An 18,967-nucleotide genomic window follows, 5' to 3' on the forward strand; every position below is an offset into this window, starting at 1 on the left:
ACTGAACACATCTTATTCAAAATAGCTAATGTTCAAAAACATTAGCTATTATTATGATTCCTGCTGTTATTACTGACCAAAGTACTATGGGAAAGGAGGCCAAAATAGCTTTTCACTATGGTTGTCTTTCTTAGCTATCAAAGCCTTACAGAAAAGTCCAGAGACCCTGTTTCCAAAAAACAACACAGCACATTATTTTTCATCAACAGCAAACTGGAAACAGTTTACCTCCTATCAAAATTTTAGGGTTGTAACGGTTAATAAGGACAGTAGTGTAATATTAAAAGAACATTTTATTTGTTAATGTCACATAAGAAATGTAAGCATGTTACACTATCTTTAAAAACACAACTAATGCACTTCCATAGAAACCCGTCCCTCAGCCTACCACCCCGGCCCAGCCCCACCGCCCTCAGGAATTAAGATTCTAAGAGGAATAACCATAGAACAGTACTGCGGAGTCCTTCATCCAGAGTGCTTACACGAGGATTAGGTTAATATTGCCTTCTTACAAAATGTCTTTTTCCATTTAAAAAACAAAATGAAATTTGTAACCTTGATTGCTTATTACAAAAAAATTCAGTATAAAAATTCAATATATTGAAAAATGCTTCCCCTCCCTCACAGCACCGTTATGTAGAGCAGAGAATAGTCAAGAGCAGATTGCTAACCCGGATGGAGCAATCTTCAATGTATACCCAGACACACAGTGGTTTATTTACCCCTCTTCTAGTAAGAACTTAAAAAACAGAAAATACGTACACACTTACAAAAAAAGCCAAAAAAATTTGAGGAACCCTTTCCAAACAACAGTTAAGTTCAGTGTCAATAATTCACATCTTGCAACAAAGTGTATGGGTATGATTTCTTTACAAAACTTTCAGTGTCAAAAAGGAAATTAAGGCCATCAGATTCGCAGCTTAAAAATTCACAGAAAGGAAATATAAAAATAGTCTGTGCTTCTGAGAAGGCTCTGCACTGTATACAGTAAGGATTACCACACTGAGGAAGACAGCTGCCTTGAAGTTCACATAATCGCACAGCTTCTGTTGGATGCTCTTGGGGTTCCCTGGTGAGAGAAAAGAAACAATGACTGCTAAGAAGATGGACTGCAGTATTCTAAATGAGACGAAATCCTCTAAGGAGGGGCACACTGCAAATCCATACAGCTAACTCACACAGGCCCTTATCACTCCTCCTGTAGCCCTTTTAAACCTTCTCTTAGGGACCTCATCCCTACAGTGCTTCAGCAAATCCCAGAACAGTGATTCTCAACTCTGCACACAAGGGAAGGGGAGCGCAGAGCGGGCTGGAGGGACACAGCTCGATCCAGGTCCTAAATCAACTGAATGAGAATTTCTCATTTAACTAGGGAAGAACCTCTGTATCTACATGATTGTAAGATAATTCCAATATGCAGCTAGATTTGGAAACCACTGTCCAAGGACTTCCTCTTCTTGTCTGAAACCTGAGGACGAGTTGACTCCACATTCAGCAACATCAGAGCCCCTGGCTTGCTGCATCCAGAATGGTCACTTCCCAGCACATGTGCATTAGATTTGTCTTTAAACGAAATCAAAGATTCCACTGTTGGTTTCTGTATGACCCGTTAATTCCTTACAACCTCACAACACGATCTGGGACTCATCACTAAGCAGACTACAATGGTTTCTTGAAACACACTAAAAAGTGCTAATCAATCCCGGAGACCACTGACTCGCCCTCCACTCCAGAGCCACAAGGGCTGTTCTGCCCTTCATCTTCCTGCTTCTAACCTTCGCGATCACACAGGATTTACAAAAACCTCATACACATCTGCTTTCTTTCCTGTGTTGAGCCCTCAGGTTTTATCACTTTCACTAATGAATATTCTTCCTGAATGTAATCTCCCTTCAAGGGTCAGTCCTGGATTCAGCAAGCCCAATGCTATATTCTACAATTTGAGTCTCAACTTGTCCGAACTACACAGAAGCTGTGTGCTAGGCATTCTGGAGACTGAGAGAGCCTCACATAAACCTGACACTCTTCACTGTATGGATACGCTTGATGCCTGCATCTTGACGCGGCCTGTAGTGAATTAAAAATCATCATAAAGCCTTCCCTACTCCCTCCATCAAGAGGTGGAGACTGCCTTTGCTTACTCTTGGCTGGCTCCATAGCTGTGACTGAGAACATGGAGGAGACACTCCACCAGCTTTCACCCTCGCTTTGAATTACCAGTGCTCTCCATTCCCACCCTCTTGGCCAGCTGCTGTGATATGGAACCTCCAACTTGGGCTGACCTACTGAACTAGCAGGCACACACAAACAGGCCTAGAGCACAGCTGAATCCAACAATGGCAGGAACTTTACCTCTGCCAGGAGCAGAAGAGCTTCGCAGCTGAGCCCAATCAAACCCCAGCCCATGGGGGGCTTCACTGTTCTGAAGTCCCTAGGGTTGGGGTAGCCAATCAATAATTTGGAAACAGATACTTCACTCAGATTACTACTGCCTGTCTTCTCTGTAATACTCAACTTCCCAGCCTTCAAAGTACTGGACAAGCACCACTGCTCGGAGTTTGAAGCTGCACAGGTGGACTGCAGAGCCTTCTCCGGAGCCTGACCTTCCAGTGCATGTGGGTCACCTGTCCAACACCTTCACTCTTATCTAAGCCCAAAGACCGGGAGTGACATCTAGCACTTTAGGAATCTCATAATGTGACTTTTACTTCTGGTCATTATGATATTTGTCTTTAAAGGCGGGAGATAGATCATGTGCTTGTTTTTTTTTTCATTCAGCCTTTGTATCCAGTTTATTCGATCACACATTCCTGTGCATTAGAAATACAAAACCACGAGGCACTCATTAGACAGACCAGTAATGACGCTATCTCCCCTACGAAGAACTGTGCTGATGGAGGGCTGTGTGTGATTGTCGGTGTCCACCCCTCCTGCGTGGACGCAGATGGACCCAGAGGGCGTTGCTGGCTGCCCACCTGCCCCACAGGGCCCTGTGGCTCCACTGAGAGGGAGGCTGGCCTGGATCATTTTGCTTAGACTCTTCTCTTCCCTTAACACAACAGGACACACCTGCCCCAAGCAAGATGCCTGACACCCAGAACCAACCAGGTGGACAATTCCTGTGGGCTGCATGCATTCTAGAGCAGCTGTTTGTACCTCCTTCCTTAGTGGTGAAATGAGGCACATACTTTCAAACTTCCTTCCTGTACTTTAGTGTTCTTTCTTTTAAGGACACTGTCTCTGTAATGGATGCTTTTAGTCTTAACTGCTCCATCTTTTTTAGTATTTTTATTAAAAAAAAAAATCAAAACAGAAAATATGGATAGAAATGATAGAAAATTTTAAAAAATGTAAAGAATTAGCACTAGTTAATATATTGCACATTGTTATCTCAGAAGTAGCTGTTCAGATTACAAAATCTATATATAAAGTGATCAATCAAACAATAGCAGCACAATTTGAAATAACTTAATCTTGGAAGCAATCAAAATGCCCATAAACCGCAAAATGGATGAAAAAGATGTGGTATTTTCTACAGTGGAATATTACTCAGCTGTAAAAAAGGATGATCTTGATTGAGGCTGTTATAGGTAAATGGAGGCAACCTGAGACTATAACCAATCATAATTGAAATCAGACTCACATTTACAAATATTGTATTGCCTCTCTAGTGTGAAAAATTAATAATAATTATAAAAACTGAAAGGGGCTTCATCTTTGATCCCCAGCTCCTTTCTTTTCCTCGAAGGAAGCCCCAGATGGAGTGTGCACAGCGCCCTCTAAAGGCCATCTGCGGCATCCAGCTAAGTCCAGGGAGCACCCAATCAGGACCATGCAGTGAAGTGGGCGGCAGAAACGGGTGAAGGACTTTAAGATATAATCTCTTGTAGAGGAAAAAAACCTCAGACGCCTGCTGCAGCCTCTGCAGTGTATTTTCATGTGAAGCTGGACTGACCGTCCCTACATCTGAGATCCGAGAAGAGCTCTGCACTTGAGATTCCATCTTTGTACTGACAAACTCCCTCTACAGGATCGCCAGATGCTGAAGGCTCTTTTGTTCCTAACACTTTGTTTAATTTCTTTCTTTTTATTACGCACAGTTTGCTGCACATGATCTGATGTATGTACACATACCTTAGTTACTGTCATGTCTCCTCCCCCTCCCTCTTGCTTTGTGCTGGTTTCTTTTAAAGCCAAATACTATAAAGTATCTGTTCTTAAACATCCAGGTCAAAAAACCCCAAAACCAAAAAACCACCTCATTCTACTTGATCCAACCCACCTCAAATGATCCTCAAACCTGTAACATGTCCAGGAATATTTATGTAGCACAGGACTGCGTACTCACTAGCCCAAGGCAGGAGGATTCCAAGTTCAAGTCCCCAGCCTAGGAACTAGCTTTTAGAAAGGACTGAAGGTGTAGCTTAACAGCAAAACATGCACAGCACATGAGGCTGTATGTTGTCCCCAGACCACGGGGGGGCGGGGAGGGCATGACACTAGGGCTAGTGAAACAGAGCAAACTTGGATTATAAATCTGCAAACAAGCTGAACTCTTATAAGGTAGGGACAAGAACTTTGATTTAATAATCAGACTGAAGCAGCTTGAGAATACAGAATGAAAGCTCCTAAGTTATTAGTAATTCTCATACTTAAAACCAAATTTGAATCTTCTTTATTTCAAGAGCTCTCAAAAGCCTAGCCATCAGCTAAAATCTGTCTTGCAATTAGGTAATAATTAGGAACTTCATACAGCAGAAATCTGTTTCATCTTGAAGCTGAACAGTACTCTGGTGGGTTTTCCGGGCAGTACTGGAATTGAACCCGAGGTCCTCACACTGAACTGTGTATCCTCAGCCTTTTTTAAATTTTGAGACAAGGCCTTGCTAAATTGCCCAGTGTGGGCTCTAATCTGTAATCCTTCTGTCTCTCCCTCCAAGTGCTGGGATTGCAGGCATGCACCCCCCAGGATTGGCTCTCTTTGGTGTTCAATTTAAAAGCAAACACTCTCTGAGTATCTAAGCTTGTCAATCACAGAATCCAAAAGGACACACGTTCCTGGGCATGCAGTCCAATCCACATACACTAACAGAGGCAGGATACATGTCCTATGACAGTGAAAGTGAAAAGGAAACAACAGAATGAAAAAAAGAAGGAAGTATCCGCACTTTCCACCAGGAACCTACGTGAATGATCAATTTGGAAAAACGCACCAACCTGACAGATCACTGCTCTGATTCATCAGATAACGCAAGTGGGGGCATAGGATATATTCTTGTGTAATTTTTTAAATAAAAATCTACAAGTAATACCTGCTGGTGGAAAAGTTCTTTCTCAACATCCACGCCAGACGGTTCCTCCTCCTCCTCCTCCTCTTCAGGTATAGTTGTTTTAAAGACGGTACTTCTTTGTGCAACTTCCTAAAAATGATAATTGAAGTTAAAAACCACACTTAAAATCACATGACTATAGGGAAGCGGACCTTTGTTAAGAAATAGCATTCTTATATCAAAGATTTTAAAACAAAAAAAGGTATTCCATCAGTAACTTTAGCTACTGAACTGGAATTTTGCATTAATTAGTAGCAGTTCTTAAATCTGTAATTGTCCCTGCAGGGGAGCCACTGGTCCCAATCTGAAACACCTGCTGAGTGAGACGCTTCCAATGCTCTTTATTCCCTTCTGTTATTAAGAGTTCTGTGCAAATGGTTTGGCACACTGAATTCTTTATAAAACTCAACATGAATTCAGCTTAAAGATTTTAGCATCTAGCAAAGAATAGGTACTACATAAATGTTGAATAAAATGAAGCTGGAGGCCAAACACCGGGCTCTCGGGGCCATGGTGGCAACAGGAGCACCCGAGAGTGGGTGAGCTGGGAAGGACAGGCTGTTTCGTTCCATCCACAGGTGGTTGGTTCCTCTTAAAAGAAATGGAACCAAGACAGATGAGCCCTAAGTACTAATAACTACTAGTGAGGGATCAATGTATTCTGGACCCATCCTCCAAAAAATATTTTTCATTCACTAGGCTACAATAGAGACTATTTCCATTTTTCACTAAAAGACTCAAATACAGATAGATTGCCTTCCTGTAGAAAATGCTGATGTGTTAGACAAAAACAAAAAAGTTGGGGCTGGGGATTTAGCTCAGCGGCCTAAGCGCCTGCCTTACAAGCAGGCAGTCGTGAGTTCAATCCCTGGTACCGATAAAAAAGGAAAAAGACAAAAAAAAAAAAAAAAAATGCTGATGTGGCCAAGTGCAGCAGTGTTTTTGTTGAGACAAAGGCCAACCTGATGACCTGGCAGCTAGTAAATCAGTGTGTCCCAGAGCACTGCAGGCAGCTAATTTTATTCTGCGTCCTGACCTAACATCACTCAAGAAAGATGACTGCACAGTAGAAGACAAAAACATTACTTCAGCAAAGCCTATCTGAAACTTAACACAGAACAGCCAGACACAGAGCAAGGACGCTTCTTCAATCTGCCAGTGTCCCAGGATATGTTTTGCAAATAAAAGTAGGAAGGCAGGGCTTTGTGGGGATTCTGACTACTGCTGCAGGACTGGGAGGATGAGCTGTCTTGATTCTCTTAGCTAGAAACTTTAATTCTGTGAAATTGATCGGCAGCCATTTCACAAGATTCCATCTATTTTACCTTAGATAACAGTAATTAAAAAAGCATGTGCCTCCTTAGATCCATTAAAACCCACTGAATTACGGTATCAGCTGGGGGGCAGCGGCTTGTAAGTAAGAAAAGAAAGATGCGCAAGCTCTGAGAATATGCAGCCAACTTCCCTCCACTCGGCTTACGCCATGGCAGACTCAAGACACCTGGTAAGACTTGCCTGCCTGCGTGCAGCCACCCTGAAGGTTCAGGGCCACTTAGAAAACAGCAGCCTGGGCTGGGGGTGTAGCTCCGTGGTAAAGTGCTCGTTTAGAATGCACAAGGCCCCAAGTTCAATCTCCAGTAACACACACGCGCACACACACAGCAACCTGTGTGACTTCATTAAATATGACCTGCTTCAACGTTGCTTTCAGATGTAAGCCTCCTATTAAGCACGTTTCATTTGTAAACATTTAAAAACAATCTAATGCAGAAAGTCTGCATGGAAAATGAGTGAGCTAAATAGTGTCTAAAATCTGGAGAGAAATAAACAGTCATTTAGAACCAAAACATTGAGGAGTTTAGATCCAGAAAATTACTAGTCAAGATGCTAACAGGACTCCCAATCCCCGACACATACACAAAGCACCAAACTTAACCAAGTACCCAGAAATGTACACTTGGAACAGTCTCGCCTCACAGGTTTCCCCCCCATTCAATGTATTACTGGCCCTGGCCACTAACAGCACAGTAGTTTGTTTAGTACTGCACTAAGGCCAGCTGGCACCAGCTGACTGAACTCATCTCTGCAGTTCTGCGTTTTTCCTGTGCTGGAAGCCTACAACTAGCCTCAGCTGGCTATTTACACCACAGAAATCGCAATGCTATAAATCAAGGCCATTTTTTACAGATGGAAAGTTAAGTGCTATACATCTCCATATGCGCAAATAATCATTTACATATACAAAAGCTGCAGCTATTTCTCTATTCTGGAAGGCACAGAGGGACTGCTTTCTGCTTTTTTAAAGACCCTAGCACACCACCCTTTGTGCCCACATTATTGGCCCCCAGTTTCATGTGGATGCACTTCCCCCATCGTGGAGCACATGTGTGTTATAAGGAGCGAACACAACCCACACAAAGGGGAAGAAGGCCCAAGCTCTAAGCCAAACCTCCCGTTAAAGGGTACGTGAGCCAAGGTGGTACCGTAAGAGCAAAACTCAGGATGGGAACCCCATGGAGGAAGAAGCTCCTTTCCACAAAAAAGACGGGAATGATGACCCCTGGAGCAGCTGGCAGCCGCCTTACGCCCATGAGGAAGGCAACACTGGAGGGAGACAAAACAAGGCCTCGGGGACACTGTGCAAGCCACTAGATCAATTCTCTAAACTTCTGATTATGTGAACCAAAAAAATTCCTATTATTTTATAAAGCAATTTAATTGGGTTTTTTGACATTTTCAATTCTCCAACAAAAAGAAAAAAATATAAAAAACTAAACTGATTTAAGCCAATTGCCTATAACCTTACAAAAAATATAATCATTGGCGATAGCTGTAGACTAACACTAACATGGTGTGATAACTTACTAATAAACAAATGACAGGCAGAAGGCAGTAGTCATTTGTTAAAAGAATGGATAAAACAACCAAATCGTATGCAATGTTCAAATTACGAAGGGAAGTGTAAGTTTTAGGTGTGTTATGGCTTACATCTACATGGGCCCCTAGAGCCTCGTGGTCATGCTGGAGCTTTGGGAAGGTGCACTACTGTGGATTGGGGTGTGATACTGTGATGAAGGGCGATGGTACTGGATCAGTCCTTATTTGGCTTATCATAGTTTTGTGTTTGAGTAACAGGAGGCCCCACCCTGAGCGTGAGTGCACCACCCAAAAGGCTTGTAGCTTGGATGAAATGTAAGGGACAGGGAGGTTCTTGCTGCTGTTTGCGGCCTTCTGCCTGCCCTGCCGTGGACTGCTTCTCCTCAGGGATGCCCTCTGCCAGCTCCCTGCCTTAGTCAGATGACTGTGGACTGAAACTTCTACAAACTATGAGCAAAAACAACATTTCCTCATTTAACTCTTTGGTGAGTGCTTTGTCTCAGCAAACAAAGTAATGAAGACAAGATAGCTTTATTGAAAGACCTACGGTAATACTGCCTTAAAGACATATTCTGTGTCACATCTGATACTACATTTCAAGTATCCTCCTATACAACCGTTCTAATTTGGAATAACTATTTCAGAGGGAAAAAAATGGTATGGTGACTAGATTCCTAGAGCTTATTTCATCTTCGTGTATTTCTATTCAAAAGTGCTTTTGGATTTGAGCAATATTTTGAGACATATTCTGGTAATTTCATTCATTGGGGAGAGTTAATAACATAATAGCTGCAGTTAATCCCAGCATTTGGGTGGCGGCACCCACCACAGCTGAGCAGGATTCCCACCTGCTTCCTTGAGGCAAGAAGTCTGCAAGGGCTTCAGCAGAAAACAGGATGAAGGGCCCTACCTGAAGTTCATGACTTACTGAAGGCATCTATCTACCCTATCCTGACAATCAACAATGTATCTGGAGATGAATTCCTAGATCGATCCCAAAATTAAAACTGCTTGAGGGGCTGGGGATTTAGCTCAGCGGCATAAGCACCTGCCTTGCAAGTGTGTGGTCGTGAGTTTGATCCCCGGTACCGATAAAAAAAAAAAAAAAAAAAAAAAACTGCTTGGAGGTCTGCTTGGAGTGGGAAAAAAAAAATCAGTTGCTATTTCATTTTCATTCTGAGATCATGGACACTCCTCATAGCAGACACTACATTCACACAGAGCATTCTGATCATCAGTGCTTACAGTGAGAAGGGGACTTCCCATGCAAACCCCTCCGAATCCTACAATGGATGCTGTCATTTACCCTCTTCTCTGAGAACCTCAGTGAAGGTCCAGTGCACCTGAACACTTGTTATGTGCCAGCCACAAGGTCAAAATGAGTCAGGATAGGTCCCCACCAATGTGCTCCCTCCAGCAAGGAAGGCAGCCTGGCACACAGAGCCCTGACCAAGTTGGGAGAGGTCTCAGCTGGCCCAGGGGACATTGTTAGATCTGGCGGCTGTGGCCTCCTTCCGACTCCTCTGCTGGCCCTTCCCAGATCGTGTTCCTTGTTTGTCCTGCTACTCTGCCAGGTGCACTGTTCCTTCCCTGCACTAACTTATTCCTACAAATGTAAGGAATTACATTCCAGACCTTCTGCTCTACTGGCAAACTCTTTCTAGCCAGTATGTGATACGAACCCCAAAATACTTCTAGCTGGGGCTTCCAACTACAACTCCAACAGCCCGGGAGAAATCTTCATTTGGACATTTTACTGGCAGCTCAAACTTAACGTGGCCAGAGGTTCCCGGTTTCCCTCCTCTTCAGCTCTTCCCCCTACGCTGAGCCTGCAGATGCTCCTGCAGCTCTCTCAGCACCGAGACCACATATTACCCACGCGAACAAACTAAGAGTCACACTAACTGGGGCCCATCAGGGCCCCTCCTCACTCGCCTTCTCGAGCCTCTGAGGTATCTCTTCAACCAGTTTACCTCTCTTCTGCCCAGAGAACCATCTCACAGTCTACACGGGTCTGCCTGCTTTTGTCCCCCTAACAACCTGCACAGCAGTGACAGTTCTTTCTTCATCCTCTGCATCTTATCACTCTCCCTAAAAACCATCCAACACCTCACCCCCATCCCACCTCTGCTAGTCAGGGCTGCCGTTCCTACAACAATGGGCACCTTTCCCCCAGCTGTCCCCTCTACCCCTCCACCTAGGAGTACTGTTTCCATTCTCTCAACTACTGGCTCTTAGCTTTGAGATTTAGCCTCAGGCATCCTGACTTCCTGACCACTCCTCAGAACACAGATCTCATCCGCCATAACTTATCTTCTGATTGCACTTTTCAGGAATTCTCTTATTCTTTTATCGTATTTTCTGGTTTCCCTACTCCTCCAGAATAGAAGGCCCTAGACCCACAATGACAGAAACCACGGGTGGCTTCTTTCCTTCTGTATTTCCAACACAAAGCAGCTGACACACACAGATTATCTGGACTTTCCCTGGGTGGCCCTGACTTACAGATCGGCAGCCTCCCTGCAAGCCTGCTCCCTCACATTTCCCGCACACTGCAGCACCCTCGGGCACACCTGGTGCACACCTGGTGCCAGCCAGGAGGCTGGGGAAGCAGATCCACAGGAAGGAGTCCAGGCACAGAGCACGCACTAGGGCTTCCCGGTACACAGCTTGACAAGAGGGAAGGCAAACCTACGCCATAATTAAGAGGAAATATAGAGGACCAAACCACATGGTACAAGTTCCTTGAACATGCTCATGACAAAAGCAACAGAGGAGAAGGGCCTGTTAAATTATTGGGTTTTTGTTTGTTTGTCTCATTCCACAGTTGAGGCTGGCCTCAACTCATGGTGATCCTTCTGTCTCACTCTCCCTGGTGCTGGGATTACAGGTGTGGGCCACCACACCCCGCTGGGACTGTTGAATTCTAAACAGAGGGCCAGGGGTTTAGCTCAGTGGCACAAGTGCCTGCCTGGCAGGTGCAAAGTCATGAGTTCGATCCCTAGTATGTTAAAAAAAAATTCTAAACAGAGGCTCAATAATATCTTGTATAGCACTTGGGTAACATTAACTAGGGAAGAGACAGAGATATGCCAAGCATCACCAGCTCCCAAGCAGATGAGTGGGAATGGTATTTCTAGACGATTTCTGCATACGCACACAAGAGGAGGAAAGGTTCTCTACCAACAATTCAAAGCATGACATGTTAAAAATGTATATACCAGCAAAGATGCACACTCCACATTATCAAGCTCACAACTAAAAGAGCATCTGAGAGCTCATAAGGAGGTCAATCATAGAAGCATTTAATAGACAGACACACAGTGCTGGTACTAAGCATTTCCCTAAGGACCATCTCATTTATGCTGTCTATACTGACAGTTACTTTTCAGTGAGAAAGCTCAGAGAAGTGAAGTCACAAAGCCAATGTGCAGTGGAGACAAATTATCTGCACACAAATAATTTGGAACCTATGTACTCTACGATGCACTAACATTTATTCCTAAAACTTATACTTTTGATTCATTTTGATCCACTTAGTACAGTCTTGATCTCATTTAAGCAGTTACTTTCACTTATCAATTTGAGAAATCATGCTTGTATGACAAACTTTCACGTGACTCAGACACTGCAGTGACACTGATAGAATGACATACCTCTCCCTGAGAATTTCTCAATATGACCTTCACATCCTCACCAGTGCCCCAAGAGTTCTGGTTCTTCCAGATGAGGTCAGTGGGAGGACTGGCTGTGACACCAGCATTTGCAGCCCAAATCTGGAAAAGAGAAGAATCGTCAGTCTACCCAAAACCCAGCACTCTCACACCAACATGAGAACACCAACATGACAAAACTTGAACTCTATTTCTAAACATCTAAGGACCCGGCCCCGTCTTCATAATTGCTGAAGTAGCTCCCAGAGCTCTGGAGGCCTCATCTTCCCCATTTGATAAATTAACTTGCTTACACACAGGGCCTTGATACGAAGCTGCCTGCACATACATCCTAATTACTCTACTATCAATTGACCTTCATGTTCCCTTATTTTTACCATCCAAAAACGGGACAGAAATGGTACAAATACACGGGACTGTTATGAAGCACAAGGATTATCACTGTACCAAGGGGCTGGGCCAACTCAGTGAAACAAAAAAAAGATTTAGCATTCTACTGTTTTAGAGGTTTCATGGGCCATCCTTCCAGTGAAAGCCATCTGATTCCCTTCTGCAGGATCCCCCAGCTGCCGACAGTTGGAAGAGACCTTTTGCATCAGTATACCTAAACTGTTCTTAAAAAACTTTTAAATCTTCAGCCAGAAAAAGTGTCATAGTGCCCCAGGGTGTGAGACTGAAAAGAATGTAGGAAATGGGCAAGTAACCCACTGTTCAAAGAAAAACATAATTTCTTCCAAAACGTGCCAAACAAAAAATGTAATTTCCTTTCTCAACACAGAAATTCTGTTTTATTTCTAAGGTACTTATTAGCAGAAAACAATAGGAAGAGAAAACATGGCAGTCAGAAAACCTAGGTTTAACCTTGGTTTACAAGTAAACCCTGTACTGGACAGTACCTCTATGAGCCACAATTCCTAAATTACATGGCTATGTCCACCTCTGATCTTCTACCAAGACAGATTTTAGGGGCCTGTAGCAGAGGAACTGTCCCTACACCAAGCCCAGATATAGACAGCTAAGGGCTAAGGCAGGGCCTGGACATCAAATTATTACTCATAATTTTAAAGCTCACCCAAGGCCACTAGTGATTGCTGTTTAGACTCATGCTGGTGTTAAATTCCTAACAGTTCTTCAAGCCAAGCAGTATCTCCTGAATTAAACCAGGGTACCAGTTTCAGTCAAGAGACAGCTATTTATATCTACCGGAATAGACAAGATAAAAAGAATTCAAAGGTTAATTCTTTCACCACTCTCAGTAAGACAGAATTTTAAAAATCTTTGATAGCACTTGTAATGCCTTAATCATACGAAAGATGTTTTAATGTCCATTTCTAAAATGTTTCTCTGCAGGTCAAAGATTTTTTGAACTACTTTATCGGTTATTTCCAACAATAAAATTAAATAATGACTAAATCTACTTACTGTAACAGTCTGGCCTGCCTTTAGCACATATCTTGAGGTATATTTGTAACTCACGGCTGTGTCTCCAATTTTTCTGATCATCTCCCAGCCTCCCATTGGTTGATCCTATTCACAGGGCAAAATGTAACAAGGTTACTTTAAACGAAGTTAAGGAACAATTTAATACATGGGGCTTTTAAACTAAGATAGGTCTGTAACTATCTTCCTAACTTTAAACTTTTAAGAGACAATTAATTGCTTTGCAACAAAATCTGTCCTTTGTTCCCAGTATTTATGAACATCTGTCCAGATTTAGCTCTTTTACCTCAAAGTATAAAGGGTTCAAAACCAAGCTAATGATGCAGCGAGTCAGACCTAGTCGACAACTATCAACACCAGACAGCTGACAGTGCCCACATCCCAAGAGCTGCTTGACAAATGTGCAGCAGAGTAAAACAATTAGCTGCCTTCATTCATAACCAACTTGAACTCAAAGATGAAAGCAAACTAGGCCAAAGGTCAGCGCCAGCTTATTTCCACATCCAGCCACTGTGCCTCTGAGAAGCAGCAGAATAACAACAGCACAGGAGAAGCACCCTCTCCTTCCACTGGTGACCAAGAGGCCTTAGAGTCAAAACATCTTTTTACTATTGGAAATGCTGGTGCTCTTTTGCTCTTCCAAATTCTTTTTGTCTGTATTTAAGACAGCTGTAATATCTGTAAGAACAGGAGTGATTTTCACAATTCTGAGCAGACCTTAAACATACACTCCAGGAAGTAACTAACATCCCTCCCCCTGCACCACTGACCATGTTTTGTTCCAGTACTGTCTCACACTTTCAGAGCCCCAGCAAGGACCAGTAAGTTCTGGACAGCCCAAGTTCTAAACTTCAGAAATTCCTGCTATGATTATTTTATGTTCACTTTAAGCAAGTACTTCAAATAAGGCTTCATCCTATTTTGATACAAATCAAATGTAACATTCATTTGTTCATTTGGACAAAAATACTCCTATAGCATATGAGATCCCGGGCTCACAGGTCCTTCTCTCATAAAGCATTTACTAATCCCCATAAAAGAATACTCATCACTTTCACAAAATCCTTCTAATCCTTTTCACATTTATAACTGTAGAGCAGAGAGTAATACCTCACCCTTAGGAAGGCCACAGAGACAAAATGACCAAATGTGAAAAAGTCCTGGGCTGCAAAACAAAGTCCTGTGAAGAAAATCACAAGGACGCTGCACCTCTTCCTCATTCTATTTTTAACTTTTACTTTATTTCATAAATTTACATAAGGAGAAAGGGAAACTTTATTCTGCAAAAACATATTAAATCCAAATACAAGTGAGGAACTATTACAATTGCAAAAGAGGTCAGCAAACTTCAAAGCCTCGCTGATAAACAACTGAGTCTAATTACCTGTTCAGAAGTATTCTTTAAGCGAATAAACTTCCCGTCAACATCAATCTCCTCAATGCACACGTTTCCGGTGGCTGAGGCAGAATGGGAGATGCTAACGCTACTGCTGGCTTCTGACTCCTCCACATCCACTCTCTTCCGCTTCCCCCTAGTGGTGCGAACGCTGCGACTAGAGGATGCGCGGGACACAGTCACGCGGGAAGAAGGGCTTGGAGACAGCTTCAACCTACAGGGGAAAATGAAGTATTCCACGCATGACATACAGATGCTTGCCTAAAGTCTTACCTGAAGTCTTTAAAGAGTCAACATCCTGCACAGGCATTTCTAATGTCATTACTATCTCTAGACAATGGGAGAAACAGGTTAACTAAGAAGACATCTGTTAGGAATCCTTGAAGCTGGAAATTGTACACAAGTGAAGGGCTTGGGGTGGCCAGACACTTGACTTGAGAACAAAGAGAATCCTCAAAGGGCAAGATAAGGCCACAGCTGAGGACTCCTGGCTCCAACTCCTGTCTCCAAGACAGAGATTGTAGCTGCAGGCATTTCACTGCTACAGTGAAAATCAACTGGGGAATTTCTCCTAAGATAGGTCTCCTAAATTAACATAGTCTGTTACTTGGAAAAGTCCTAGTACCACTACCAGGCTCCTGTTCAGTTTCCTATGTTTTCCACTCTAACCCTTTCCTTGTTTGAAATAAATACAGGCCATCCACAGACTTTCCTTGTCTCAGTCCCCAGAGTCTTGAACTCTGCAGAGCGTTTTGATCCTCCCGGAGGCCTAAAATCATACCACTTGTCTCCATTTACTTTAAGACTGCACTATACATTTGTTTGGGAGATTAGGGATCTTGGCCAGGTCTCTGATATTTATTGATTCTAGGATGACCTCATGGATTTTGTTCTAAAATAGAGTAGCAATTTGAATGGTTTCTCTACACAGCCACCACTGTAACCATAGGTAAAATTTTAAAAATCATGGGAACTGAAAGAACCCATCTTCTCTACCACTCTTCTCTCCATATAGAGCTCACTGTTGTATTTAGTGTATTTTTCTTCTCTTCATACGTGTATTTGCTCATAGTTATAATGTGCGTAATATTAAAATTGATTAGCTTCCTAGCTTTTGCCTTCATTTTTGCTGTGCTAGAAATTAAACCCAGGGCACCTCACATGCCAGGCAAGTGCTCTACCACTGAGCCATTTCCCCACCTCTTTTCTAGGAATATGTATTAAAAGAATTTATATTTATTTTAAATCTGGTTGGCATGTAAAGTCTCTTTCAGCAAATTTGGTATTCTCCAACATATTAAACTACCAAAACATTTAAAAATCTCAAGAGCTCATCCTAACTAAACTTTAAACTAAAACTCCTTGATCAACATTTTCTGTTGCAGAAATACTACTACCTTTATACCCTGCTGTTTTAAGAAATGAGAGAAAATATTTAGGGTTGTCTTGGTTATTAAAAATTTCTTCTTTAAGGGATGGCGGTAAAAAAAGTCGGTAAGATCAGGTGACTCTTTAAGGTCTTACCTCTCTTCTTCTCCTTCTAAGAGTTTCCTGTAAGCGCTGATTTCCATGTCCAGGGCCAGTTTCACATCAAGAAGTTGTTCATAATCACTCAGCTGTTGCTGCATCTGATCCCTTATTTCAGCCATCTCTCTCTCTTTGTCAGTCAGCATGCGGCGAGAGTTGTCTCTCTCTTTAGCAAGTAAGTCCTCCAACTCTTGAATCCTTTCCAGACATGCTCTAGACTTCAGATTCAAAGAAATACATTTACTTTCTAGGCACATGGAACATTAGCATAAGGCAGCTATCTTAAACCACTTCCTAGACTGAAAAAGAGATCTATAAATCTCTGAACCACTAGAATTCAAAAACATTTTAAGACATTAATAACCAAAATTCCTAAAATATAAAACACAGCTCTTAGGAGACTTTTGCTAATACTAAATGCTAAAAATAGAAATAATCCCCAAATTAAGTTTGTGATTAAACATATAATTTTTTTCTATATTTAGCCAAATTAATTTTAAGCTATGTTTGTGGTAAATGAAAATCTGGCTTCCCTCTGAGGCTGTCCCTTTGCTGCAGGAAGATGAGTTAATTAGAAATATTACAGGCAGTGAGACAGGGCTAGGTCCTCAGAGGAGCCAGTACAGAAGCCAAGATACCTTGCAACTATCGGGGAAACAGACACTTCCTGCTGTGGGCCAGGCCTCTAGACAAAAGATCAAACAAATGCATCCATATCCTAAGGACTGATATTCTAAATAGTTCCCTAGCACTCTGAAGAAGCCAGGAGTCGCCTTCCCAACCCCCTAGGGAAGTCACTGCTACCTAAAAATGCCCACTTTCTATGTGACTCACTTCCCCATTTGTCCCTAATGTGATCAATTTTACCTGAACTATTAATCTTATTGGCTAACCATAGTTCTGTCCCACCTTATGCCTCTGCCTTGAGTTCCAAGTTTTCCCACCTTGAGCCCATCTCACTCCGTGGTTTTACTCTAAAAAAGTCCCTGGAAAAGACAGTCCTTGGCAACCCGCTAGGAACTCCTGTCTCTCTCAGACAGAAGCTTTCTGTCTCTCAACAAATATATTCTACTCTTCACCTCCATTGTTCCTAAAATTCATTCTTCGATTATAGAGAACACGGACTTGTACCGGACATAGTAGGTTGGGAGTTTCATTCCCCTATATCAACCTCAGAAGTATAAATTACTAGAGAACCTTAAACATAGGAATCCTCATTCACAAAATCAGGAGGGTAGATTGGAATTAAATTGGTGGGATTCCAATACTGTCTCAATGGGACTACAAATATAACCTTTTGAGTTGTGAGAAAAGTATTTGGATGACTGTACACAATATTTGAGATTACAATATCTGGTGTTCAACGTGACCAGAACACATGACCTTTACAGCACAAGAACCGACCATCCAGGAGACAACCACTGGACCTTGCGTGACGAATTTTAAGATAAGCAAAGCATTTTCCTAATTTTATTGCTCAGACACAAGTAGTAATTTGTATTCTAATCGCCAAGGATAACTATGGACTAAAAAATTCATTATCTACAGAAGGACTTCAGTTTATTGATTATAAAATTATTGAAAGATGCAAACATTACTGTACCACCTAAAGAGTTTTTACACTGCTCCAACAAATAGCTATGTTCTTCCTTCCTTCCCCAAAGCTGGTACACTTGATATGAGAGTGGGATAACATAGATAAAACCCTTCCTGAAGCCACAAAAAGCAAAAATAAACAACTCTACCCTGAAACTATAAGGACCTTTAATTTAGTAAAGTGGTTCTCAGGTCCTTACAAATTAGCTTAATAAAAGACAAAGACTATCATCAAAGTTACATTACAAAAGACAAACCAAAGGCTAAGGCAACTGAAGTAGCAAAAAAGAGCCCTGAAGTAACAATAGGAAGTAATTCAGATCACCACAGTAATGTGCCTTATTAGGAGTTGATGGAGATGAATGAAGCCTATTTTAAAATTGCAGAGAATCAGGGACTGGGGATTTAGCTCAGTGGCATAAGCGCCTGCCTTGCAAGCAGGCAGTCGTGAGTTTGATCCCTGGTACCCATAAAAAGGGAAAAGGCAAAAAATAAATAAAATAAATAAAATTGCAGAGAATCAAATGAGTCCACTGTTGCAAGATATTCACAAAAATATTCATAAAGAAATACAGAATCTTTCCAATGTATTTACATACTAGGCTTCACTTGCCACACCCAACTCAGAAACTGTTACTGTGATTCCTACAGGTCCACCCCTTCCCATTCCACAGAATCACCATAGCACACCTCCTGCTTCCCCATTCACAAAAAACCTCAAGTACCCTGCCATGGTCCATGCACAGCTTTGTGTTTCCCAGTAATTGAGGATAATGGGGTTCAGGCTCCTTATACCTTGGGTTGTTTAGACAACATAATTCAAGGTTTTCAAATGGTGCCAAGTGATGTGGACCCACCTAGTTCGCACATGTCTTTCACCCGCACAATTTCTATACATTTTGTATTACAATTAAGGACATTCATTTTCAGAACAAGCACAACATAATCAGGACAGTGAAGACGAAAACATTCAAGCCATAACACAGGAAACGCTGTCTGGCGTGGGACAATATGCTGTTAAAATTCAAGCACATGCCCCGCCTCTTCTTTTCAATGTAAAGAACTACTACACTGTGCATGGATTTCTGTTGCAGAAGATGGCACACCTAACCCTTTACCCAAATTTT

General features: G+C 42.3%; 1 protein-coding gene across 1 annotated transcript in view; it reads right to left on the reverse strand.

Annotated features, from left to right (window-relative positions):
• Positions 1-275: 275 nt before the first annotated feature.
• Positions 276-18,967, reverse strand: part of Lmnb1 (lamin B1) — a 54,218-nt gene continuing 35,526 nt past the window's right edge. Inside the window, exons 6-11 of the mRNA XM_063232427.1 lie at positions 16,242-16,462; positions 14,706-14,931; positions 13,304-13,408; positions 11,864-11,983; positions 5,313-5,420; positions 276-1,069 (exon numbers count right to left, since the gene is read on the reverse strand). Of these exons, the coding sequence (XP_063088497.1) occupies positions 1,028-1,069; positions 5,313-5,420; positions 11,864-11,983; positions 13,304-13,408; positions 14,706-14,931; positions 16,242-16,462 (822 nt within the window). The 3' untranslated portion in view covers positions 276-1,027. The remainder of the gene's footprint in view (positions 1,070-5,312; positions 5,421-11,863; positions 11,984-13,303; positions 13,409-14,705; positions 14,932-16,241; positions 16,463-18,967) is intronic.

This window comes from Cavia porcellus, unplaced genomic scaffold (assembly GCF_034190915.1).
Source record: "Cavia porcellus strain 051 isolate PalLab524CR breed Dunkin Hartley unplaced genomic scaffold, mCavPor4.1 scaffold_21, whole genome shotgun sequence".
Taxonomy (NCBI): Eukaryota; Metazoa; Chordata; class Mammalia; order Rodentia; family Caviidae; genus Cavia; species Cavia porcellus.